Genomic DNA, 27762 nt, shown 5'->3' on the forward strand with positions numbered 1-27762 from the left:
CCCCTCAGCCTAAAAATAGCATCCTGCAGCCACCGGGGATTTTACCTGACTCCTCCTGATTGCCCTGGTGCGGTGGCAGTTGGGGTAATAAGGGGTTAAAGACATCTCACAGCTGCCACTAAGCCCTAGATTAGCAATAGGAGGCATCTATGGGACCCCCCATTACTAATCTGTAAGTGAAAAGAAAGAAACACAAACACCGAAAAAATCCTTTATTTGAAGAAAATACAAAAAGCACACCCTCTTTTACCCCTTTATTAACCCCCAAAACACCCACATCTGATATAATCCATACAAAGTCTCATGATGATTCCATTTCTGCTACATTTGAAGTGACAGCACACAGGCATGGAACATGACCGCCCGCTGTGAGCTTTAGGTAGAGACTGAGCCACAGTTTTGAGTGGGGACATCATTCAGGTTATTTGTGGTCACATCTGGAGGTTCCCACGGTCCTCAATCTCTGATCGTAGGTAACCTGACCCCAGGTGACCTCATTGAACTGAATGACCTCTCCTCAGGTGGGGTCACTGAGTTCACAGACCTGCGTCTCCTGACAAAATGTGTCTTTTTGCCAAGAGATGCAGATTTGGTGCTGAAATTTTTACACCATATTCCTGCACTCAATTTACACCTCCTGGCAAAAAAAAAACCGCATCAAAACACCATGCATTTTTGATGCGATACTGATGTGATTTTTTTCGTCAGGAGGTGTACATTGGGTGCAAGAATATGGTGTTGAAATGTCTGCACCAGATTTCAGCAGCAAATTTGCACCTCCTGGCAGAAAACCGCACCAAAACGGCATGAAAACCGTTGTTGTGCATTTTTTGGCCAAGAGATGCTGATTTGGTGCTGAAATTTTTAAGCCATATTCATTCTTTGCAGGCAATGTGAGGCAACACTACAGTACTTCTGCTTAACATTTTGGGAATTGATCCAAACATTGTTGTCTGATTCAGTCCCTGCTCTGAGCCTTGGGTGGAACTTTATAACTATCCCCTACTAGCCCACTTTGCCAGTCAACAGCCATTCCATAGAGTGGGAGCTTTCCAGATCCCAGTAAAATGTTTAAAGGGTGAAGGCCAGGGTCATGCTATACTTAGGGTGTTGAACAAAGCCTGTCTATAGAAGCCCTTTTAAGAGTTGGTAACCTTCCACTAACATTGCTTTCTTACAGTATAACTGACCCATAAAAATATGGCCATATTACTGGCTGTGTTCAATCAATTGCAGAGCTGATCAAGGTGGTTCAGGGCCTTGCAGAGCCGATCAACATCGTGAACAAACTTATGCCCAATCCACTGCAGCACTTCAACTGACTATTTCCAAACCTAAGATGAATATACCAGACTATTCTTTAGGTGACTGTAATATTATTTCCCCTTTTTGGCAAATTTACTGCTTGTACTTCAGTCTCCATCGACATTCATCTGGTTCTGAGAGCCAGCATGTGGGTTTTATCCTGTTCTTGCTTCAAAATGTCCTCCATGCTTGAATTTTTCCTCTAACTCTATTATCTATCTAACTCTCTATCAGCTCAGCTGATCGCGCTATTCCCTTCATTAGCTGCGTGGAGCTGCCAGGAGCGGCGGTGTTTTCTGCAGCTCAGGTCACCTCCATGCAGCACAGCTGGATGCGACGCTGGACCATCCTGGAGAACGCCGGACATGGAGGGCTTTTTCGGGCTTATGAAATTGGTGAACGAGGCAATTTGTTAGTGTTTTTTTTTTCTAATAAAGGATTGTTCGGGTGTGTGTGTTTATTTACTGTAATTTACAAATGAATCATGGAAGGTATCTCGGGGAGACGCCTGACATGATTAATCTAGGACTTATTGGCAGCTATGGGCTTCCAATAACTCCTTATTACCCCGATTTGCCAACGCACCAGGGCAAATCGGGAAGAGCCGGGTACAGTCCCAGAACTGTCGCATATAATGTATGCGGCAATTCTGGGCGGCTGCTGACTGATATTGTTAGGCTGGGGGGCTCCCCATAACGTGGGGCTCCCCATCCTGAGAATACCAGCCTTCAGCCGTATGGCTTTATTTGGCTGGTATTAAAATTGGGGAGGACCGCACGCCTTTTTTTTAATTATTTATTTATTTTACTGCACAGTATAGACACGCCCACCGGCTGCTGTGATTGGGTGCAGTGAGACAGCTGTCACTCAGCGTGGGGGGCGTGTCTGACTGCAACCAATCACAGGCGTCTGTGGGTGGGGAAAGCAGGGAATATGAGATTGATTAATGAGCGGCCGGCATATTCAAAGTAATTGTTGCCGCGTATTCTCTGCACAGCTATTCCTCGCCGCGCTGGTGATCGGGGAGCGGTATGAGCCGGGGGAAGAAAAAAACCGAGCCCCAATGTAAGTATGACTGAGAACAGCAAAAAAAAAGGTTATTAGACACGCCCCCTGACGAAGGTTGAGAAGCCGAAACACGTGTCGGGAGTCTTACTTACACAGCGGTAACTACAACTTGTGTGTTTTGGTGACCACTATGACTTGATGTATATGACATGCTGTGATAACGGTAGCCTAGGTAGTTTTGGCCTCAATGCGGTGATGTCGATCTGAGTCATTATGACTTGGATATCTAGCATATGACATAATGGTCTCTCTTGGCTATATATTGATCATCAGTATAATCCTTGGATAGCGACCCCTGCTGGTTATCTGCATAGACTATTTCTATAAGAGTCCAGCATGCAGTGTCAAATGACCCGTGGATTTGATGGGTATGAGATGCCACAATATATGGGATTGTCTGATAGCTCTGCTATCCAGTATAGTATTGCCAAGTAGAGGTTTGCATGACCTGAATACTGTGGTGGACATCTAAAATATGATACATGGATCTTTTTTTTGGCTATATAATTAATATTGGTCAAATCAATGGCAGAATCCATGTAATTTTATGGTTGTATTTTGATTCCCAGTAAAATCCATGGTATAGCATGTTGTATACTTTGTCTGCTAGTTCTGATATCTAGTACGGCATTGCTGATTGAAGATTGTATGATCTGTATATCTAGCTGGATGTCTAGTACATGAGACATAGGTGCTAAGTAGAGGTTTGCATGACCTGTATATCTAGCTGGATATCTAGTATACGATACATAGGTCCTTTTTGGCTACACATTGATGACCAGTTAAATTCACGACATAGTGACCCCCGTTGTTTATTTATTAAAACTACATGTATGAGATCTCTAGTATGCAATGGTAAATACACTCTATATATAAGGTATAGCTGATTAGAGGTCTGCATGATCTTAATATCCAGCCTATGACGCAGAGGCTCCCTTTTGGCTATTGGCCATCGGGTAACTTGGTATATAGTGACCCCTGCTGTCTAATTGTAAAAAGCTAACCCAAAGTGTATATCAGTATATATATAGACACATATGCTGGATATTTTTGAACAGACATACCTTTTGTCATACCAATATAGACTCTATGAGCATGACTAGAGGCTATATATTATAACAGGATATGCTATGGTGGTCACAACCACACAACTCCGCTGTATAAAATTGAGTTTTATATGATGTATATGATGCATAATTTGTGTCCACCGAAATACTTGTGAGAAACACTTGTCAATAATAATAAAATCACTTTTTGTATGAATTTGATTCTTAATCTTATTGGGCTTTGATCGTTTGGGTTCTTTCTTGTTTCGCTATACATTATACGATTTATGCCCTGAAAATCGATATAGTCCTGGTTTCTATTTTGAAATTATCATATATGCAATATCATAATCTATGAAAATGTAAGAATGTATCCTACTCTGCTGGTTTGTGTTCTTAAAAAAAAAGGTAAGTATACTGAATTTAATTTAAAAAAAACAAAAAATAAGATCGCTAGTGTAAAAATGCACACGCACGAAACGTGCTAAACACGGACATACTCCGTGTGCGGTTCGTGCAGGCACGGACCCATACACTAAAGCGGGTCCGTGCCTGCGTGCTGCCGGCCAAAAATGGACATGTTGTCCGTGTAGAAAAGTGCACACACGTACTTACCACACGGTCACACGTTCCGTGTGATTTTACGTGTGTGTGCCATCTACCATTGAATAACATGGGTCTCCGTGTGTACGTGTCTCCGGTACGTGCAAATACGTACCGCACACGTACAAATTAAACGGATGTGTGTTGCGGGTCAAAGAAATGGGCTGATGAGATTAATTGGAAATATGAGAAGGTTTGGACATTTACTGAGTTATAGAAATATTTCCTGTCTGACCCTATATTGTTTCAAACCACCAACAACATATGCATATAATAATAGAATTTTATTGAATAAAAATTATTTAAAATCACAAACATAACAGTATGCCTCCAAAAAACAGACCCCCACAGAAGGGTAGATGTAAATTTATGTTGAGAACACCAAGTCAAACAACCCCCCTATATCGTGTTGATAATAACAACCAATGGGAATAATATAATAATACCGTATAACAAACAGACAAAAAATACAAACACAAGTGTGTTGTTTAAAGTACCAAAGAAGAACAGGTAAACAATAAATATCCCATGGTCACATATAGTATACCTATAAAGAGGTCGGTAGACAAAGCGTAATGGTCTCCCACACACCCAACGCACGTTTCACACTTGCAGTGCTTATTCCAGGAGTCCCACTTTACTATTACATTTATATGCATATGTTGTTGGTGGTTTATATTTAGTTGGTTTAATATCCCCATTATTTGATTGTGTTCTTTGGTTTTTACAATATATTATTTCATCCTGATTTTGAGCATTCTTTGTAGTGGAGGTAGATATCACAAGGTACATTGCCTCTCACTCAACTCCACTGAGTGGCTTCTTATTATGAAAAGCTTTCATTTGCTGAGAGGAATCATCATATTGGAAATTTTGAATTGTTTACAATCAATTGGGACTAGTGTTGAGAGAGTTGTTGGTGAGTACTGTCCACTACTCGCATATTTGCTACAAGTAGGAGGCGCAATGTAAGTCAATGAGAAATACTCGCTACGTAGCTAGTAACCCGAAAGCCGCATTTTTCGTGTGAGTAGCGAATAGCACGGCTTTCGGGTTACCTGCTACTTATATGCGAGTAGCGGACAGTACTCACTAACAGCATAATGAGTACGAATACTCAGCTACTCGCTCAACACTAATTGGGACCAATTCCTAGCAAGTGCCAAACATAAAGTCATTTTCTGAATGGAGATGAGTGAATCTGCATTTGTGTCATGCCTTGTGGTTTGAACCAGTGACATGGTGCTCTGTGGTCTAATTCCCTCACCTGTTTTCTATTATTCATTGTCTCTGTAAAATCATATTCTGGGTATTACTTTATATACTCTCCTTTTCTGGATTCTGCTAAGGAGCATCAGCTCCTGTGTTAAGGATTACCTCTTGCAGTAGATGCTGGAGTGACAAAAAGGCACAATATAGGGTCTTATACCGGTGTATTAGGATAGATAATACAGGGAATTGCTCACCTGAGGTAGTTGTGAGAGTCACAACTATGAAGGGCATATAGCTGTACGATGGCTGCTGCAGACCATGTGGATACTCAAATAGGATAAAGCAGGAGAAGAAAGGGGTTAATTCTGCTCTACCATGTGTAAGGAAAAATGAATCCAGGAATGATTGATAAAGTGATTTTATTCTACGCTAGTGATGAAACAATGTATTCATTACTATTCACTATTTGCAGAATAGTACGGTATTCGGGCTATTCCTAATATTGCGAGTACTAGTGTATACGCCTCACTATATTCGGATGTCCCACCCAGCATGTTTGGCAGCTGATTTGCAGCCACTAAACATGCTTGGCATCTTAACCAGTCACAGTAATGCTGCAGCCATCTTGGTTGTGGTATTACTGTGATTGACTGGCCGCTCAGCGTCATAGGGTCTATAAAAGACATTACGCTGCCATTTTACGGACATTGCTTCCGAATGCAGCATTGTATGAGCGTAGGGATAGAATGAGCAGATGCTATGGAGAGTGTAGGCCTCTTAATAACACAAAAAGTCCACCCTTTTCAGGGCTGCCTGCAGTGTAGGTCAGTGTAGCGTTTGGAGGGACACATTTCCGAGCAGGGACAGTGTTTAAAGCAGTGTGTGCTGCTACCTCCATAGTACCGTCCAGAAACCAGAATACAATAGCTCTGCTAAGAGCTGATAGCACTGAACAAAGTCACAGCAGGGAGGGAATAGGTTGTGGAATAGGTTGGGAATAGGGACCTGTTCCCACAATATTTAGGGGTTCACAGCCTGACTTGTGCAATCCATGCACATCAGCCACATTCATACGTTGCTAGTGGCTTTTGCAAATGATTACAAAGCAGGACTTTAGCATTTACTGCTGCCTGATACAGTAAAGCACCATTTCTGTTTCCACAATAGTTAGGATTTCACAGCCTGACTTGTGTCGTCCTGTCCACTTCAGCCACATGCATGCTTTGCTAGTGGCTTTTGCAAATATAAAGCAGGACTCTAGCATTTTGTGCTGCCTGGTACAAAGTACTCACTTGTACTTTCTCCACAATATTTTTGGGGTCAAAGTTTGCTTTGCTTGGGATATCAATTTCTGCAAATATTTCAGCAAAACCCAAAATGACAAGCATGTGTTACACAATCTCAAGCATGCTCTGACCAACGCCATAACCAGGAAGGTCCACCTAACAACAGACACATGGACAAGTTGTTGTGGACAGGGACGACGCACGGCACACTGGGTGATCCTTGTGGAGGCTGGGACAAATTCGCAAACTGTAACATCCTACCAATGCCAAAAATAGCTGGCCCAATTTCTACCAGCGTTTCCACCTCATAATATGCCACTTCCTATCTCCCCTCCTCCTCCTGCTCCTCATCCTCTGCTGAATTACTCTCCCCATTACTGCCAAGCTGGGAGCTGTGCAGCAGCGCATTGGCAAAGCGGCAACACGCTCTGCTGAGGCTGATCTGTTTAGGTCACAAAGCACACACTGCAGCAGAGCTGTGGCAAGTTATAAAGGAGAAGATCGATCAATGGCTCTCTCCACTGCACCTGCAACCCATCCTGGTCATTTGCAACAATGGGTGTAACCTGGTGGTGGCTTTAAAGGTCAGCAAGTTGGTACACGTGCTATGCATGGTTCACGTGATGAAACTACAGCTCTGGCAAAATTTAAGAGACCACTGCAAAATTGTCAGTTTTTCTGATTTTCTCTTTTTAGGTATATTTTTGAGTAAAATGTAAATTGTTTTTTTATTCTATAAACTACTGACAACATGTCTCCGAATTTCCAAGCAAAAAATTTTGCATTTATTTTTTGAAAATGAGAAATGGTCAAAATAACAAAAAAATGCATTGCTTTCAAACCTCCAATAACGCAAAGAAAACAAGTTCATAATCATTCAGGAACAACAATACTAATAATGTTTTAACTCAGGATGAGTTCAGAAAGCAATATTTTATGGAATAACCATGATTTTTAATCACAGCTTTCATGCGGCTTGGCATGCTTTCCACCAGTCTTTCACACTGCTTTTGGGTGACCTTATGCCACTCCTGGTACAAAAATGTAAGCAGTTCTTCTTTGTTTGATGGCTTGATGAATATCCATCTTCATCTTGATTACATTCCAGAAGTTTTCAATGAAGTTCAGGTCTGGAGAGTGGGCTGACCATGACAGGGTTTTGATGTGGTGGTCCTTCATTCACACATTGATTGACCTAGCAATGTGGCATAGTGCATTATTTGGCTGGTAAAAACAGTCCTCAGAGTTGGGGAACGTTGCCTGAGCAAGAGGAAGCAACTATTTTTACAGGATAACCTTGTATGCGGCTTGATTCATACCTCCTTTGCAAAGTTTAATCTGCCCAATATAATAATATACAAAATAATACCAATTTTGTACCCAGCCATGATAAAACTAAAGTTGAGGGCTGATATTCTCAGGCTGGGGAAGTCCATGGTTACTTGCCCCCCCCCTCACCTAAAAATAGCAGCCTGCAGCTGACTAGAATTGTTGCATCCATTAGATGTGAGAATACCGGAACTTTACCTAGCTCAATTCATTTGCCCTAGTGGTGGTGGCAGTTGAGGTAAAAAGGAGTTAATGACAGATCACCGCTGCCAATGAGCTTTAGATTAGTAGATTAGTATTGGGGAGGGTCTAAGAGATTCCCTTATTACTAATCTGTAAGTAAAAAAAAATAAACACAAACAACGAAAAAAATCCTTTATTTGAAATAAAATACAAAAAACCCCAACCCTCTTTCACCTCATTATTAACTCCAAACACCCAGTTCAGACATAATTTGCTACATACATACAGAAGTCACAACGCGCAGGCACAGAACATGTCTGCACAGTGTGGTTTCAGGCCGAGATGCAGCAATCGGCAGTGACATCACTCAGTTTATTTGCAGTCACAGCTGGAGGTTCCCACAGTAACCCACCTGTGACCTCAGGTTAACTGACCTCAGGTCACCTCATTGAACTCAGTGACATCACCTTAGGTGAGGATACTGAGTTCACAGACCTGCATCTCCTGAAAGAAAATCGAGTTGTTTTTTTTGCCAAGAGATGCAGATTTGGTTCTGAAATGTATACACTATAAGCATGCACCCACTCTCCTGGCAAAAATCACATCAAAACTGCATCAAATGCATTCGTTTTGATGCAATTTCTTGTCAGGAGAGGCAGATTTGGTGCAGGAATTTGGTGTATAAATTTCAGCACCAAATCTACATCTCTTGGCAAAAAAAATGCACAAAACAGTTTTGACTTCCAGTATGGTTTTCTGCCATGGGGGGGGGGGGGGGGGGCAATAGCCATGGGCCTCCCCAACTTTAGAATACCAGGCCCAAGCTGTCGACTCTATCATGGCTGGGTATCAAAGTTAGGGTGGGGCCGCATGCTGGTTTTTAAGATTATTTATTTAAGTAATATTTAAAAAAGCCACATGGGTCCCCTTTATTTATATACACAGCTTTATGTGTGCTGGGTATCATAATATGGGGGACTCTACTCCAATTATTTTTTTTTTTTACACCAATATAGAGACGGACACAGCATATGTGATTCCAAGCAGTCAGACACACTGTCACACATAGTGGGGGTGTGGTCTGATTTCAACCAATCACAGACTCAGGGACTGCTGGGAAAGCAGTGCATATGCATGAGGTTAATGAGCGTCCCTGGAAGTAGTGTTACGGCAGAGTGGTAAGTATAACGCACATGCTTTAATCTTATTTTCTTTATTTTTTTTTTAATCACTTAGATGGCCAGATCCAGATAATTATCCAGAGTTCTTTGATAACTTCGGGCCTGGAATTGGTGCATGTGTATTAGGTAACCAGTGCGGAATCAGACTTTTACAGTCCATTACTAATTAGGAGGCAATGCAGCTGTTTTGTGGATGACACTGGGCAATAGTGGAGTATTTCTTTTTAGCATTCTTGGACTTATTGTATCATTCAGGCACAGAGCTTGTGTATTAATTCATCAACATTGGTGTCTTGTTAACTTCCTGCTCTAAGTCTTGGATAGAGTTACACACCATTTAATTTCCTCCCTGCTATCAATTGCCAATCATGCATGTTTTTGATTCAGGTTCCCTTATTTCCACTGCTCTGACTTAGTTTAATTCTGTCTTTGACCTGGATTTATGTTTAGACTACCCAACAGCATTAATATTTTGTTCTTGATTCTGACCTCTTGGTATTGACCATCTTCTGTCTATCCTCTACTAGCCTGGTCCACTGGCCACACTCTAAGCTCCATGAAGCAATATGTCCCATATGTAGTGCTTAAAGTGTGAAGGCCAGGGTACCCTTAGAACATGCTAAATGGAGGGGTTGGTGCAAAGCATGTCCATAGAATACCCATTTAAGAGCTGGAAACTTTCCACTGACAGTACATAAAGTTACAATACAGTGCTATACATGTCTTGGTTGTAGAATAACCTGGTCTTAAATATTTTGTGGACATCTCTGCATTAATTTGTTCTTGGAATATATTATATTTGCGAGGACCATGATGCACTATATCTTGGCAACCATAACTTATATGGAAATATTGATCTCTGCCAAGATGCAATAGTTGACTGGGCTGTGGATGACTTATGCATTAGCTGTTTTCTAAGCTTTATAACAGATGATTCAATAAAGCATCCCACGAATGTTATAAGATATTTGATTTACTGCCAAACAGAAAATGCCAGAAAGTCCCCAGAAAACATGTTGTATATTTTTGATACACTGTCAATCTATAGATACTTTTTAATACATTTTAAATTGCAGATGTGTGCAAGAAATGTATAAAAGAAAAATCAGTAGGACTATGTTTATTTCTAATCATCTAAGCTTAAACAGGTAACATCCAGTACTGGATTATATGGATTATAGAAAAAAAATTATATATATTTATATATATATATATATATATATATATATATATATTTGCACTATCCATTCGCCTCCACTAGCTCTTTAGTGTGCTTTACACGCTGCAACATCGCTAACGATATATCGTCAGGGTCATCCGGCGCCGTTAGCAACATCGCAGCGTGTGACACAAATGAGCGACAATCAACGATCGCAAAAACGTGAAAAATCGTTGCTCGTTGACACGTCGTTCATTTCCTTAATATCGTTGCTGCTGCAGGTACGATGTTGTTTGTCGTTCCTGCGGCAGAACACATCGCTGTGTGACACCGCAGGAACGACGAACATCTCCTTACCTGCGTCCACCGGCAATGAGGAATGAAGAAGGTGGGCGGCATGTCCCGGCCGCTCATCTCCGCCCCTCCTCTGCTATTGGATGGCTGCCGTGTGACGTCGCTGTGACGCCGCACGAACCACCCCCTTAGAAAGGAGGCGGATCCCCGGCCAGAGCAACGTCGCAGGAAAGGTAAGTCCATGTGACGGGTGTTAGTGATGTTGTGCGCCATGGGCAGCGATTTGCCCGTGTCGCACAACTGATGGGGGCGGGTACGCTCGCTAGCGATATCGGTACCAATATCACAGCGTGTAAAGTACCCTTTTAAGGTAATGCACAATACGGGCTAACTAAATCTGTAATGCATCAGCATTCACAGACATAGCGACCTGGAACCAACAATTAGATCTACTTGTGCAATATAGATGGGGATGGTTTAAACACTATCTGTGAGTCTTTAACAGTAACTTTTATGCACTTATACACTACAGTTCAAAAGTTTGGGGTCACGCAGACAATTTTGTCTTTTTCATGAAAAATTATACTTTTATTTATCAAATGAGTTGCATAATGAATAGAAAATATAGTCCAGTCATTGACTAGGTTAGAAATAATGATTTTTACTTGAAATAATATTTTTCGCCTTCAAACTTTGCTTTCGTCACAGAATTCTCCCTTTGCAGCATCTACAGCTTTGCAGACCTTATGCATTCTAGCTGTTAATTTGAGGAGGTAATCTAGAGATATTTCACCACATGCTTCCAGAAGCCCCTCCCACAAGTTGGATTGGCTTGATGGGCACTTTTTGCGTACCATACGGTCAAGCTGCTCCCACAACCGCTCAATAGGGTTGAGATCTGGTGACTGGGCTGGCCACCTCATTACAGCTAGAATACCAGCTGCTTGCTTCTTCCCTAAATAGTTCATGCATAATTTGGAGGTGTACTTTGGGTCATTGTCCTGTTGTAGGATGAAATTGGCTCCAATCAAGTGCTGTCCACAGGGTATGGCATAGCATTGCAAAATAGAGTGATAGCCTTCCTTATTCAAAATCTCTTTTACATTGTACAAATCTCCCACTTTACCAGCACCAAAGCAAAGCACCACATTACCTCCACCATGCTTGACAGATAGCGTCAGGCTCTCTTCCAGCATCTTTTCAGATGTTCTGCGTCTCACAAATGTTCTTCTGTGTGATTCAAACACCTCAAACTTCGATTCGTCTGTCCATAACACTTTTTTCCAATCTTCCTCTGTCCAATGTCTGTGTTCTTTTGCCCATATTAATCTTTTCTTTTTATTAGCCAGTCTCAGATATGGCTTTTGCTTTGTCACTCTGCCCTGAAGGACAGCATCCTGGAGTCGCCTCTTCACTGTAGATGTTGACACTGGCGTTTTGTGGATACTATTTAATGAAGCTGCCAGCTGAGGACCTGTGAGGCATGGATTTTTCTAACTAGAGATTCTAATGTACTTGTCTTGTTGCTCAGTTGTGCAGCGGGGCCTCCCACTTCTCTTTCTACTCTGGTTAGAGCCTGTTTGTAATCTCCTCTGAAAGGAGTAGTACACACCGTTGTAGGAAATCTTCAGGTTTTTTTTCGCAATTTCTCAAAATGAAATAGCCTTCATTTCTAAGAGCAAGAATAAACTGTCGAGTTTCACATGAAAGATCTCTTTTTCTGGCCATTTTGAGAGTTTAATGGAACTATCAAATGTAATTGTCATGATTCGCCTCCCCGTCCACATGGCTGGGGGGTGGAGCCTTCTCCCGGGCCTCACATCCGGAGCCTGGATGCCTTAAAAGCTGACATTTCCAGTGAACCAACGCCGGCTATAAGTTTAGCGCTGTTTTGCCTGTGATTGCTGATCCTGTAAGTGTTATCCTGATCCGTCTGTTCCTGTTCCCCGTGCCCTGTCTGTGTTCCATCCCCTAGTTGTCCCTCCAGTCCTCTGTCCACTCTCCTACCTCCCCACTCAGTTGCTTCCTCTGGTACTGACCTCGGCCTTACCTTGACTCCACTTCTGCTCTTTTCTCCAGTCCCCCTTCTGCCCGTACTGTGCTTGACCTGGCTCGCCTGACTATTCCTTACATGCCCCGCAGCTCTGCTCCCCAGCTGTGCTGTGAGGCAGTGTACGAGAACACTGTGTATTTACTTCCTGTTTTTTGTTGTTCCGTTTAGTGTCTTCTGCTGCAGAGCAGCAACTAAAGGAAGGTCAGTTTTATAGCTTCTCTAATCAGCAAAATTGTTTTCAGCTGTGCTAACATACTTGCACAAGGATTTTCAAGGGACTTCTAAATATCCATTAGCCTTCTAACACAGGTAGCAAACACAATGTATCATTAAAACGCTGGAGTGGTGGTTGTTGGAAATGGGCCTCTATACACCTATGTACATTCAAAACCAGACGTTTGCAGCTAGAATAGTCATTTACCACATTAACAATGTATAGAGTGTATTTCTGTTTAATTTAATGTTAGCTTCATTAAAAAAAAAGTGATTTTCTTTCAAAAATAAGGAAATATCTAAGTGACCCTAAACTTTTGTAAAATTTTAAACTGTAGTGTATATCTTAAGTAGTGATGGATGAACCTGAACTGTAAACCTAGTGTCCGTGCATGGACCTGAACATGAACCTTTCAGGGTTGTCCTTGTTACTGTTCAGGTTAAACTACGAATAAAAAAAACAGGAAAAAGGAAGCAAAATAGGTTTTAAAGCAGGACAGTTATACTTACCAAGTTTCCACACAGCTGTCACACTGCTTCTGGGTCCGCTCATTAAACCTTATGAATATTCACTGCTTCCCCCGCCCACCCTCTCTGACAGCATCTATGATCGGTTGCAGTCAGACTGCAGCGTCTGTGATTGGTTGCTCTCACATTAGCTGTCTGGTTCCCTGGAGTGGAGTGTAAAAATAAATAAATAATTGGAACAATTGGCGTATGGTTCCCCGTTTTATGATACCCAGCGCAAATGGCTGGAAGCTGCAGTCCCCAGCTGTGTGTGTTATCATGGTTGTTTTATGGGAAATATTAGTTAACTCTTAGTCAGGTTTACCAAACGAATGGCAGATTTAGATGAAATAATAATGATCAGCCCAAATAAATGGGTTACAGCAATTGTTTAAACGTCTGGATTGTGCCATATTCACTCACCATACGATTTAACTTCAAGATCAGTTTTTCTTTTACAAAATAATGACAGAACACTGAAAATTCACTGTGCTTGGTCTTGGGCTTTAACCCTGTGGCTTGGCGTTAAAACTCCTGCGATTGCGAAAAAGCATATATGGTTCCTGGCTGTCAGACACAGCTGGGGATCCATTTTTACTAGTTGCAAGGTGCTCACTGAGCACTGCTGATGCTTCTGTGGGATCTGCCAATGAAATGATTGACAAGTCTCTCCCTCAACATAGCAGATCTGATAGGAACTACCAGTCCTAGATCAGCACTGCAAGTGACTTCTGATATTTTATGGACCAGTTTTCCAATGCAAATAGGGTTCTTATTGATATCCTAATAAAAGTGGAAAAAAATGAACAAAATAAAAAAAAAATGTATGAAAAGTCTGCACAAAAACTGAAATATAGTTATAAAAAAAGTCATTACTACAAAAAAAATCTCATTTTGTTCATATAAATTACATTTTATTACATGTACTACATATAGTAAAAAAAAAAAAAAACGGTTGATTTTGAAATTTGATCTGAATTCTGGACAGTAAAAAAATATCAAAAACAAAAAAATTAAAACAAACATGGCTATAATTGCATCACAACCTTTTTAATAGAAATTATGTAGTAATTTATATACATCACAAAACATCTCTAAAAATATTGCAATTTTTCCCTTATAAAACAAACCCTCATACAGCCAACTCAGTGGAACAAAAGTTAAAAACAGGCAAAATCAAGCAAACAAAAAATGGTTGGTCATTAAGGCTCTTTCAGGCCTTGTCACTATGGGTCTAATCTAGTATTAATCTATATCTCTACACTTTTTGTTATAGGAAACGCAAGTATTTGAGCTCACGGCAGTAAGACAGACTTTACAAGCTGATCTAGAAACATCAATTCGACGTATTGCTGACTTACAGGCTGCATTAGAAGAAGTGGAATCCAGTGATGACAGCGATACTGAAAGGTAGTTTTTTTTATTGCTATTTGTAATTTTATGAGATAACAAAAAATGTTTTGCTTTTTTTTTAAAAAAAACAGGACCCCCTACGCCCATAGATTTTGTCAGATATTGTAGCTTAAAGAGTGATCATTGGGTTTCCCCGTATAAAGAAACTGCACCACTCTAAGTCCTCTTGCACCTCAATGTTGTAACCTTTTTATAAGACCCCAGCTGCCCCGCATACCACAGAAAATATTTTTTGTAAGTTGCCATTGCCGTATGTTAACTGGGGCAGTTCATTCTGATGGGTTTCTAGTTTATGAACAGCACCTCCTCTGCATTGTTTGATGTGGACTGCACACCTTCCATGGGTTACCATATAGGTTTCTCCATGGTTTTTCAATTTTGCTTTACTTTTCATGTATTTTTGTATTACTAATATTCACTCTCATGGATATTTTTGCTTATCTAATTGTTTGATATGTCTAAAATCTCCTAAGCCATCCACTGCCTGTTCAAACTTCACTGCACGGTAGTTCACCTGAGCTGTAAAGACACAACGGAGTAGAAAAAAGTGTTCTTAGAAAGGATCCTGTATATGCCAATCGCACTGTTAGTAGTTACCTGGCAATTCCAAAATGACTAAGGCTAAGACCGCACTTTGCGTTTCCACCTGCGTTTCAGGTGCCTTTAAGGTCCGTTTTGAGAAGCACCTTTTTTATGCCAAAAGGCATGCGTTTTGATTTCACAGCAAAGTCTATGTAAAATGGGGATTTCTAGACCCCACTTTGCGTTTCTAAACGCTGCGTTTAATTTGCATATTTTGTGGCAAAAACCATGCGTTCAAAGAAGCAGCATGTCAATTGTTTTTGCCATTTTGGGTGCGTTTTACTAACATTGAAGTCAATGAGAAATGGCAAAAACCAAGATTCCTTCAAATTCCTGCGTTTTACCTGCTTTTTATGAGCAGAAAACATGCGTTTGGACTACCAAAACGCACGCTTTTTGAACATTAAAATAATGATTTCATATGTCCCTTCACACACACACACATAGTCCGACATTTAAATTACTAAAAAATTATAATTTATTGCTATTTTTGCAATAAATAGTATATTACCGCTATAATTTTATTCAATATTTCTATTTTCTTTATTATTTCTAAAAATCTATGTGTTTCTTTTTTTTCTCTTTTTTCATTGTGTTTAACTGTTTAAGCTTTATTTAGCAGTGTCTTGATTTTCAAAACGCATCTGTGAAAACGCAGGGGAAAAAGCATGTAAAAATCGCTGAAAACGCATCTAAAACGCGGTAAATACGCATGCGTTTTCAGCGCTAAATTTCTGAAAAAGGCAACTTTGGTCAAATCAATTAAGCCCAAAATATGCATTTAGAACTGCAAGTAGATGAACGCAAAGTGGTGTCTTAGCCTTATACAAACATGTTTGGCTACTCCATTTCCCAGAACCCAGTGGTTTCCCTGGCCTTCACCTTTTAACCCCTTCACCCCCGAACGATTTTCCATTTTTCTGGGGGATTTTTTGCTCCCCTTCTTCCGAGAGCCATAACCTTTTTATTTGTCTGTCAATCTTGCCATATAAAAGCATGTTTTTTGCGGGACGAGCTGTGCTTTTAAATGAAACTATGAGTTTTACCATATAGTGTACTGGAAAACGGCAAACAAATTTCAAGTGCGGAAAAATTGCAAAAAAAGTGCGATAGCACTATTGTTTTTGAGATATTTTATTCACTGTGTTCACTATATGATAAAACTGATGTGTTGGTGTAATGTCTCAGGTTGGGATGAATTTGTAGACACAAAACATGTATAGCTTTACTTTTATCTAAGGGTTAAAAAAAATTCACATGTTTGTCCAAAAAAAGTGGCGCACTTTTAGCACCATCTTCAAAACACGTAGCATTCACATTTTTCAGGATCTATGGCTCACTGACAGCTTAATTTTTTGCGTCTCGAGATGACATTTTTAATGGTACCATTTTTGTGCAGATGCTCCATTTTGATCGCCTGTTATTGCACTTTGTGCAAAATTTGCAGCGACCAAAAAACATGATTTTGGTGTTTGGATTTTTTTTGCCGCTAAACTGTTTACCGGTCAGATTAATTAAGTTTATATTTTGATAGATTCGGCGTTTACAAATGCGGCGATGCCAAATATGTATATAATTTTGAATTTTTTAACCCTTTCATTTTCAATGGTCTGAATGGGGGGTGATTTGAACTTTTAGTTTTTTAATTTTTTTTAAATTTCTTAAAACTTTTTTTTAACTTTTTTTTAAATTTTACTAGGTCCCCTAGGGGACTATAATGATCAGCAGTCTAATCGCTCTTCCATTTCTCCAGATCACAACTACATAGCTGAGATCTGGAGAAAAGTATCTTTACTCTCACACACTGTCCTCTGCCGGCAGTGAGAGAAAGTGACTTATGATAGCTACAGGAGTCATCACATGACCCTGTGCTACCATTGCAACCACCGGAAGTCATGTGTTCACGTAACGTGACTTCCAATGGGGGTGGGTAAGTTATATTTACTGTGCACACTGATACATCTCGCTGTCAGATTTTGGCAGCGAGATGTAAGGGGTTAATAGGCGCAGGTGGAATGCAATTCCACTAGCCCCTGGCAGGCACACATTTCAGCTGTTGAAATCAGCTGAGATGTGCGCAGATTGCTGCGGACTACCCACAGCAGTGTGCGAGGATTAACCTCACATGATCCATGACGTACCCAGTACATCATGTGTCGTGAAGAGGTTAAATCCTGTACAGGAATCTACTCTTAGGCTATGTGCCCACGCTGCAGAAAATGCGCAGATTTTGCCACGGATTTCTCGCGGAAATGCTGTGGATTTTTCAGAAATCTGCAGCACAGCTACTCCCCAGCCATTTCTATGGCATTTGGGAAATGCTGTGCCCACGCTGCGGATTTTTCCGCAGCGGAAATCATGCGGATTTCCGTGCGGAAAAATCTCCAGCATGTCAATTATTCTTGTGGATTTACCTGCGGATTTTGCCTATTCAATTGAATGTAAAAAAATCGCAAAATCCGCAACGAAATCCGCGTCAAATCGCGACAAATCCGCAACAAATCTGCACAAAATCAGCACCTATGAAAAGGTGCGGATTCCGGGGGAATGCTGCGGATTTAGCTGCAGAAAAATCCGCAGATACAGAGTCCCGTGGGCACATAGCCTTAAACAGAGGTCCCTGGATAAGGGCCTCAGAATCAACTGCTGTTCAGTGGCGCAAGCTGGCAAGAAAAATAGTCAGGAAGCCGGGTCCAGGAGGTCACGTCAGGAACAAAATAAAAAAACATGTGGATAGTCAAATGTTAAGCCGAGGTCAATGAACTGTGATTCTTCGGTCAAAACAGAGGACAGAGGCACAAATCAGGGTATAATCTCTCTTGACTGGCTGTGAGAGCTGTCTCTCTGGGGTTTAAATAGAACAGCCTCATCCATTGCTGACAGCAGACTTTTACCAAAGCAACAGATTAACCCAGTAGCTTCCAGACTTGACAGAACCACAAGTTCCAGGAATAAAATAGGATGGATACTATCAAGCATCACCCACAACAACAGTGTTGTGCTGCCTAGCGGTCCAAGCAGAAACTAGCACAGATGTTACAGTCAATCAATTCATGCTGTTCCAATCACTGGCAGCAATGCACCTGACTGCACACTTGCTGTCAGGTATGTTTATTCATTGAAATGCTTTAGCATTTCAGATAAAACTTAATTTAAAGGGCCAACAAGCTTCTCTAGGGAGAGTAGATTATTCTGAAGCCACCCTTGTTCAGCTTCTCAGCACTCTGATCCACGTGATTCACAGGTCTCTCTCTATGTAAATACATGGGCAACACCTTTCAATCACCTAGAGTGGTGCAAGTAGATGCCGATTGAGTTTGTTTAGGATGCGCTCATCTCTCTCAAGTCCCCTGCTTAGTCTCCTTTCTATGTTTTCTCTGACATACTCCAGCAATTGTGCAGCCAGGTTGATGCATGTGTCCTGTGGTTCAAGTACCATTAATCATGTGACAAGTTACATTTAATGTTTACATTAGAATCAAGATATGTGTAAATCCAGTATTATATTTGTTGGAAGAGTGAAGCTACTATCTCTTCATTAATATATGTCCCTGAACTTGGGGCTTGGAGTGGCTATGTAGTGGCTATGTAAAAGAATATTAAATACTATTCAAATCTGACTGCAATGGTAAACACACCTAACTGAGATATTTCCGACATGGGAAGAAAGATTATCTAGAACTGTGGACCGATCTTTGGATATAAATCCTTCCCTCCAGGATTCGAGTATCTTATATTTTCTCACATATATTCATTGTTTTATGTTACGATATGTCAATTTTCTGCTCTGAACAATACTTGCAAGGTGTGCATTGTGTTTCATATGCTATTTTTGCACTATAATAAAAAGAATATTGAAAAGAAAAGAAATACTATTCATATCTATTTGTACAAAACACTAAAGGAGGAAAATATATAGTATTTTTCAAATGTAACTTAACAGGGAACAATAGTGGTAATTTAAGATCCACATTCACAAATAGCTGCTGCATTCCCAGCCTTTGCTTTTATACAGGCTTTAATAGACCTACCTCATTTCTTGTTCTTTAACATGTGATAGCTGCAAGGTATTTTTGAGAAGCCCACATGGCTGTGCCCACAGTAATTTGAGCTTTCTCTGGCTGATTCAAGAGTTTATCCAAATTTTTCATTTTATTTTACTATGTACCTAAAAGCTAACAGGCAGGTAGTTGCTAACAGAGGCAACTACCTGGCTGTTTGACCTGGAAAGTGGTAACTAACTACTTCTGTCATTGAATTAGTTGTTCCATGTCAACAGAGCAGCTTTTCTTCTTCCGGGCTGCTCTGTTGGTGGGGTGTGACTGCTGTGGTCATACAGATTGACAGCTGGCTTCTCGCAGTTAGGCAGCAGGGAGCTAGCTGTCAATCAACATTATGTCAGCTGTCACACACCGTCTACAGAGCAGAGCGAAAAAAAAGCTGCTGCTCTGTCAATATCACTGATCTGTGGTTGCAGAAATCAATGCCAGGTACAACAGGCAGGTAGTTAGTAATTACCTTCTTGTTAGCGCTTAGGGATATCTAATTAAAAAAACCTCTTGGAGGTCCCATTTCAGTCCTTTTTATAATGTCAAATAGCTGTGGACAATATTGGCGATTCACACAAATTGAATCACATTAGTTTGATTTTTTTTTTCCAGAATCCAGGAAATGTCTAACATTCTATCGGGATTTGATCCACCTTAAATCAATGCACTCTTCTCTAATATATGTCAATTCTTATTGGATTGTTAATAACTGGAACGCTTCCAGTGTTATCTGATTACCTTCACAGCTAATGGGAATGTTTCCAGTAATAACATGATATCAGATTTATCACGTCAGTTTTAGATTTGGAAGCTCATGGATGTAAAACTAAATTTAGATAATGTGACTATTTAGTCAGTAAATTTCAAATAAGCAACGATATATAAGCTTGTTAATACTGGTAACATATCTTCCTATAGAAGTGAATTTAATATATAAAATGTGCTATTATTTAGATCCATATTAAGAGAAAATATAGCTAAAATAAAAAAAAAATCTATTATTTCAATTATATGGTACTATTACAATTTACAGCTTAAAAATTCATTTGGAGACAATGTAGAGGTTTATCATTTCATTTAATCCATATTTTGCTATAATATGCCTGGGCAATAAGGCCTTAAGAATTGCTATATATGCTGCTCTTGGAAATTTGCTTTAATCCTTGGGGTCTACAAAATCTTGATTTCCAATGTTTGCTCTTCAGATCTATTAAATTATTAAAGATAGATAATAGATAACAGATATAGATAGATACAGACAGAGAGATGTATAGACATATAGGCATATAGACAGACATATAGACATACTGTATATTTGCACAATCCCCCACACATAATAAAAGTTCACTCTGTGGAGCTTATGGGACGGTTATATATGATTTAATAAATACATTTATGAAAAAAGTGATGTGGCGTCCACCTTATTTTTGATAGTCAGCAAAGGGAAAGCAGACTGATATTATCAGGCTGGGATGGTCCATGGTTGTTGGCCCTTCCCAGCCTTAATATAGTAGCTATCAGCTGCTCCAGAAGTGGCGCATCACAATAGATGCCCCAATTCTGGAGCTTCACCCTGGCTCTTCCCAATTGCCCTGGTGTGGTGATAATCTGGGTAATGGTAATTGGGGTTTATATAAGCTGTGTAGTGTCAGCTGGCATCAGGCACTGGTGTTAGTAAAGGAGATGTGTCTATTAGACACCCCTATTACTAAGACACATGTTTGAAAGTAGGGGATAATCAGCTCACTTGGCAGTGGAATTAATTCAGGGTGTGGTACATGGAACTCCAGGACAGATCCGGGGCATAACTGGACCTTAACCCCCATTACAAACCCAGTAAGTAAAAAGAAAAAAAATACATGCACAAAAATAGTTTGAAAAAACGCTCCCCAACTTTCCCTGGTTCACAATTTTATAAATAAAGTAACAATAAACTATGCAGGCCTGACGTAGTCCAGGGAATCCGATGTTGTCTTTTTTTCATTTATTTATGTATTTATTTAAATAATCTTAAAACTATGTCCAATAAGCTCCACAGGGTGCAATTACATAGTATGTTTGTCGCTCATTCTATATGTCTGTCATTCTGTCTGTATGTCTGTCGCTTATAGAAAGAGAAAATAGAGGAATGTGTAGAATGCAAAAAACAGACCCAGGGCACAATTAAAAAACATTGTTATCTGTATATATAAATTACACTTAAATAATGGATGGTAGTGTGATGTATAGGGTAAATAGATAAACATGTCTATATAAAGACATAGAAAAGTAAATAGAGTGTGTGCAAATAATTGTTCCAAGGTTGAAAGTATTGGAGTCTCACAAAGGGAGAACTAAGCCATGCAAAGAAATAAAAAAAACAACCAAACATAACCATTATAATATATATAATACACCTGTAAATGTACCTCCCCTGCAGCAGTCGGACTGCTCGGATCCAGGGTTGCTGTGGCTTGAGGGACTCTGGACTCGGGGGCTTATGGCCACTCAAATAAAAGGGGGACTATTTACAGGGGATCAGTGTTCATGACGCCACCCGTGGTTCGCGGTAAGGGGAGTACCGCCGCTGCCGATGGGAGTACCTGCGGGAGATGGAGCAGGGCAGCCAGATGACGTTCCCTCCACGGATAGGGGAGGCCCCGGGACTCTGGATGATGGAGGGTGTAGGGGAGCGTGGTGCAGACTCAGGGGAGAGCAGCGTACTCAATCAGGCCATGTGGATGTTGGTGCGACCATTAAGCAGACTCTGACACAGGAATAAACCAAGTCTTTGGCTGCCACTGCCACTCGGGGGAGCTCGTCCGGGAAGCCGTCCCCGTTGGTATTGCTGATGGTTCTGGACCTGCCTCCATGCACTGTGTTTAGACATTTCTGAGTGACCCCTTGGCCTGAAGCTTTTGAGGTCCCGCTCCCTACGATTAAATAGAGGAGCTGTGCTCTTGATGGCAGACACTTGGGATTTCAGTGGGCCGCATAAGCTGGAAAGCCCTATCCCCCTCATTGTGTTGGTGCCTTCGATCTCTGAGCTCTTGGGGAAAGTTCATAAAGAGACTATCCTCCACAGGTTAATTATCAGGTTGCGTGAAGCTACTCCTTGATCTAGGGTCCAGTACCCCGCCATGCTCGGTACCAGTCCGGTTACCAGATTTTTCCGGTGCCGAACGTTGTCCAAATCTAAGTCTGGGCACCCTTCTTCCATAACCTGCGACCGGGTCTCTGACTCCTCCGGTCCCAGACCACTGTCTGCGACCTAGCCTAAGTCTCCCAGGAAGCTACAACTCCCTCAGCTCCTCACTCTCTGAGGGCTACCACTCAGCTTACTAAGTCCCTCCCACCAGTCTGCCTGACCCTTAGGCGGGTGTCCCTTTTCCAGCTAGACCACCACTGGTTTGCCTGACAGGGTGTGGTGTGAGGTGTGGCTAGGATTTGAATGCTGATGAAAGCAATACCAATAGTTAGGATCCCAGAACCATGGAGGGTGAGTTCTGCACCATAAGAAAAAGGAGTACAGTTCCCTGTACACCCTGATAAGATTAGGGGCATCAGATAAACAATGCAGGAGCATAGTTACCTTGTGAATTTGACCCAGGGGCCATTTGTCACTCATATAACACTAATGCCAAAAAGGTTTTTATTATCTCTATAGCATCCACTGCTATCTAAAAACATGCAGAAAAGCAGAAAATACGCAATCATTTTTATACCTGCGTTTTATAGTGTTTTTGACTGAATTCATTGATGTGAATGAGTGAAGAAAAGCTGCAAAAATGCTGAAAGAATTAACATGCTGCAGATTATTTTCTGTACAAAATCTGCAAGTCATAAATAAGCATCGTGTTCAGGAGACTTTAGGATTCTCATTGACTTTGTTGGGATCAAAATGTCTTTCAGGATTTGTGAGAAATCTGCACTTAAAAACGCATTATAAAGCGATAAAAACATTACTTCTATTCTTATATCAATGGGATAATCACTAAATAAATATGCCATATATGTTAGTGTGGCATGGGGTAAAATACATCAAATATGTTATATTATGTACAGAATTTCAGCTTCACCTGATTGCAGTAGGAGAACATCTGTGCATCGGTCAGGGAGTGAGTCTCCTGCCGAGATTCAGCTACACAGATCAAAGAATCCTGGGTAGTGAGGAGATGTGCAGTTCATCATTGAGGAGGAGAAGAAGGTTGTATGCCCCTAGAAAATGCTTGTAAATCATTATTAAAATGGTGAAAATGGTTACGATGCCAAAACTGACATCGCTATGCTACAAGAACTTCAAAGTATAAATACAAAGCCTCTATGAAGAGAATTGTATGTTCTGTAGTAGATTCCTGTCCACAATTTAAGCCCTATAGCATAGTATGGTATATATAGTATAAGTATAGCATAAGCCCTTATAGTTTAAAGATATTAACACCCTAAGCACTTCAGGAGGGCTATTAATTACATGGATATGTCTTTGAAGGAACATGCATCAGAATATCTCAACAAATAGATACATTGAAGGTTTCTTTTTAAAGAATCTAAAATGCTGGATTTAAAAGGAAATGAAGTGTTATTTGTATCACCCTGAAGCCAGCCCAGTGATTAACTGATCACCATGAGCGCGGCAAACAGCGATTATTCCCAGGGAAGCTGCTCCTGGGCACGCAAGGTCGACGCAAGTGAAAAAAAGCATCCTAATATGTATTATAACACAGCATATAACACATTTAAAGTGGGATTCCAATTATTACATCTTTTTGACAAACTGCAGTTGTCTGCTCAGAAGTATACCATTATTATTATTATTATTTATTGTTAGAGCACCATTAATTCCATGGTGCTGTACATGAGTAGAGGTTACATACAAAAAGCAAGTATAAATTACAATGAGCAAAGTAACAGTGACAGACTGGTACAGAGGGGAAGGGGCCCTGCCCTTGCAAGATTACATTCTACAAGATAATGGGGAGGGAGACCGTAGATTGGGGGTTTGCAGCAGCTCTGGTAGAGGTGTGGTGGCAGCAGGGTCGTTGCAGACTGTAAGCTTTTCTGAAGAGATGGGTTTTCAAGTTCTGTCTGACAATTCCGAATGCAGCGGACGTGTTGGGGGACAGAATTCGACAAGATAGAGGACGCCCGGGCGAAGTCTTGCAGGCGATTGGGTGAGGTATGCACATGTGTGGAGGAGAGAATGAGGTCTTGGGTGGACCAAAGATTAGAAGTTGGAAGATATTGGGAGTAGAGATGAGAGATGAGGTTAGATGTTCGACATTCGTACTGAACAAAGGCTTTTCCCAAAAACATAGTTCAGAGTTTGGTTGCTTTAGATATGCAGACCACTTATGCAAGCATCGCTGTACTCTGGTACACTCAGTGCTCAGACCAGCGCGAGCCGCTTGCATTGCTTGAAAGGATCACACTTGAGGGTAACAACAGCACATAATCAGATGTAATGTGCACCAGAAAAAGGCAAAACCTCATCCACCTTCTCCAGAACTGATCTGTTTATGGCTGGCTACATGTGGGCAAAGACTCGAACTGCCCATTTAGTGAATTTCATAGGGGTTCAGTTCAAGTCCAGTTCTCAAACTGAACTTTAACAAAAGTCTAGCTGAACCTGCTGAATCGAACTTCCACAGCTCTAATTAGGAGATTAGTTCAAAGATATATGGGGGAGACACATTACGGGTGGCTTTGTAGATCTACATAGGCTAGAAAGACACATTACATGTCCTTGCAGGCAATCATTGAGATCATTGGTCATGTCAGTGTAGATAGTGTGATACCTCAGAGCCCAGGGATTAGCTGCAGCGTTCATATATGTTGTAGTGATGTCACTGCTTCAGCTTGTTAACAAAGGCCTTCAGCAGCGAATCAGTGGCACAGTGATGGGTGAGTATAGTGGTATTTCTTATTTTCCTAGTCCAAACTTTTTATTGGTTTTATAAATGTACATATAAACAATGACAATGACATCTGCAATAACTGTAAATCATAACAGATACATTGATATCTGACGTACCTCTTGCAGCACTGGAAATAAGAAAGGAGTTAGACCATTGATTCCCAAGCTCTAATCTTCACGGCCCTGCAACATATCCAGTTTCAGGGTTTCCTTAGTATTGCACAGGTGAAATAACCTGTGGTAATACCGGATGCATTGATAATAATTGTATCTCCTTTGAAATAGTAAGAAAATCCTGAAAACATGATCTCTTGGGGGCTGTAAGGACAGGAGTTTGGGAATAACTGAGTTAGGCTACTTTCACCCATCCGGTTTTAGCAGTGCGGCTCAATCCGGCTGTGAAACCTATGCAACGGATGCGGCGAAAACACCGCATCCTTTGCATAAGTTTTTACATGCGGCCCGTCCGTTTTTTCCGGTTGCGGCATGCTACTGAGCATGCGCAGTGGAAGAAACCGCATGAGGTGGCCGGATGCGGTTTTTGCCGCATCGCGCTGCATCCGGCGTCCATAAGCATGCATTGAAAAATGCGCCGCAGCGGCCGGATGCGGCGTGATGCGTTTTTTTTTGCCGGAGCAAAAAACGTGCCAGGGAACGTTCCATCCGGCCGCCGCATTGGCTAAATCTGCCACATGCGGCAAAAGCCGGACGGAACGCAAGCCCATGCGGCGCCAATGCAAGTCAATGCTGGAAAAAACAAAACCGGCGGCAAAAAAAACGGTTTCATTTCTTCAGCAGAGCGCCGGATTGTGCCGCATTGCTACAACCGGATGTGTGAAAGTAGCCTTAAACAAAGAGAATCACTTTGTACAATATGGCAGGGGTGAAGTCATAGATGGCAAGATTTAATGGGAGAAAAAGGGCAAGAGTGAGAAGAGAAGGAGAATGAAAGAAGGAAGAAAAAGAAGGAAAGAAGGTCATAGTAGGAGTTGTTCATCTCAGTGAGCTGAGAGCATAAAGGATAAAAAAGAAAAAAAGAAAGTATATGTTTGGAGGAAAAAGATGAAATAATGTCATGTCAGGACAACTTGGGATAAAGGTGAATGACTAAGTAAGCATATTTGATCCATGGGATCAAAATAACAAATTTGTCATGTTTATATAATAAAGTAAAGCATTTATTATTTTTGTACCGCCCCTGCAGCAGTCGAACCGCTCGGATACAGGGGTTGCTGTGGCTCGAGGGTTTCCGGACCTGGGGGCTCACGGCCACTTCAAATGTAGAAGGGCATATTTACAGGGGATAAGAGTTTGTGATGCCACTTGTGGTTCACGGTAAGGGGAGTACCGCTGCTGCCGATGGGAGTATCCGGGGGAGATGGAGTGGGGCAGCCAGATGACATTCCCTCCATGGGTAAGGGATGCCCCAGGACTCTGGATGGATGGAGGTGTAGAGGAGTGTGGTGCAACTTGGCAGCAGGGGAGGACAGCGTACTCAATCAGACAGTGTTTCTAATGATGCGACCGCAAAGCACACTCGGACACAGAAGTAAACCAAGTCTCTGGGTGCCGCTGTCACTTCAGGGGAGCTCGTCCGGGAGTCCGATCCTGTTGGTATCACTGATAGTCTGTACCTTGCCTCCATGCACTGTATTTTAGATGTTCTGAGTGACCCCTCTGCTTGAAGCTGTTGGGGTCCCACACTCCACTGTTAAGTAGGAACGCTGAGCTCTCGATGGCCGACACCTGGGATTTCAGTGGGCTGCATAAGCTGGAAAGCCCTATCCCCCTCTTTGTGTTGATGCCTTCGATCTCTGAGCTCTTGGGGAAAGTTCATAAAGAGACTATCCTCCACAGGTTAATTATCAGGTTGCGTGAAGCTACTCTCTGATCTAGGGTCCAGTACCCCGCCGTGCTCGGTACTGGTTTGGTTACTAGGTACTCCGGTGCCAACCGTTCCCCTAAACTAAGCCTAACACCTTTCTCCAATACCCTCCAACTCCTTCGGTCCCAGACCACTATTTGCGACCTAGCCAAAAGTCCCCAGGGAGCTCCAACTCCCAGCTCCTCACTCTTTGAGGGCTACCACCGATCTGACTATAATCCCTCCCACCAATCTGTCTGACCCCTAGGATAGTGGCCTTGTTCCAGCTAGACCATCCACTGGTGTGCCTGACAGGGTGTGGTGTGAGGTGTGACTAGGATTTGCATGCTGATGGAGCAATACCAAAGGTCAGGATCCCAGAACCATGGGGCGTTGAGTCCTGCACCAGAAGAGGACGGAGTGCAGTACTCTGTGACACCCTGATTAGTTCAGGGGCGTCACATTTTTACCTCCCAAACCCATGGAATAAAAAATGTAATCAAGAAAAAACCCTTTAGGCTG

General features: G+C 41.5%; 1 protein-coding gene across 1 annotated transcript in view; it reads left to right on the top strand.

The window, feature by feature from the left end:
* The window catches only part of MYO18B (myosin XVIIIB), a 1019172-nt gene that overhangs the window by 921117 nt on the left and 70293 nt on the right, over positions 1-27762 (top strand). Inside the window, exon 41 of the mRNA XM_075320057.1 lies at positions 14716-14849. Within this exon, the coding sequence (XP_075176172.1) occupies positions 14716-14849 (134 nt within the window). The remainder of the gene's footprint in view (positions 1-14715; positions 14850-27762) is intronic.

The sequence above is a fragment of the Anomaloglossus baeobatrachus genome, chromosome 1 (genome assembly GCF_048569485.1).
Source record: "Anomaloglossus baeobatrachus isolate aAnoBae1 chromosome 1, aAnoBae1.hap1, whole genome shotgun sequence".
NCBI classification, from domain to species: Eukaryota; Metazoa; Chordata; class Amphibia; order Anura; family Aromobatidae; genus Anomaloglossus; species Anomaloglossus baeobatrachus.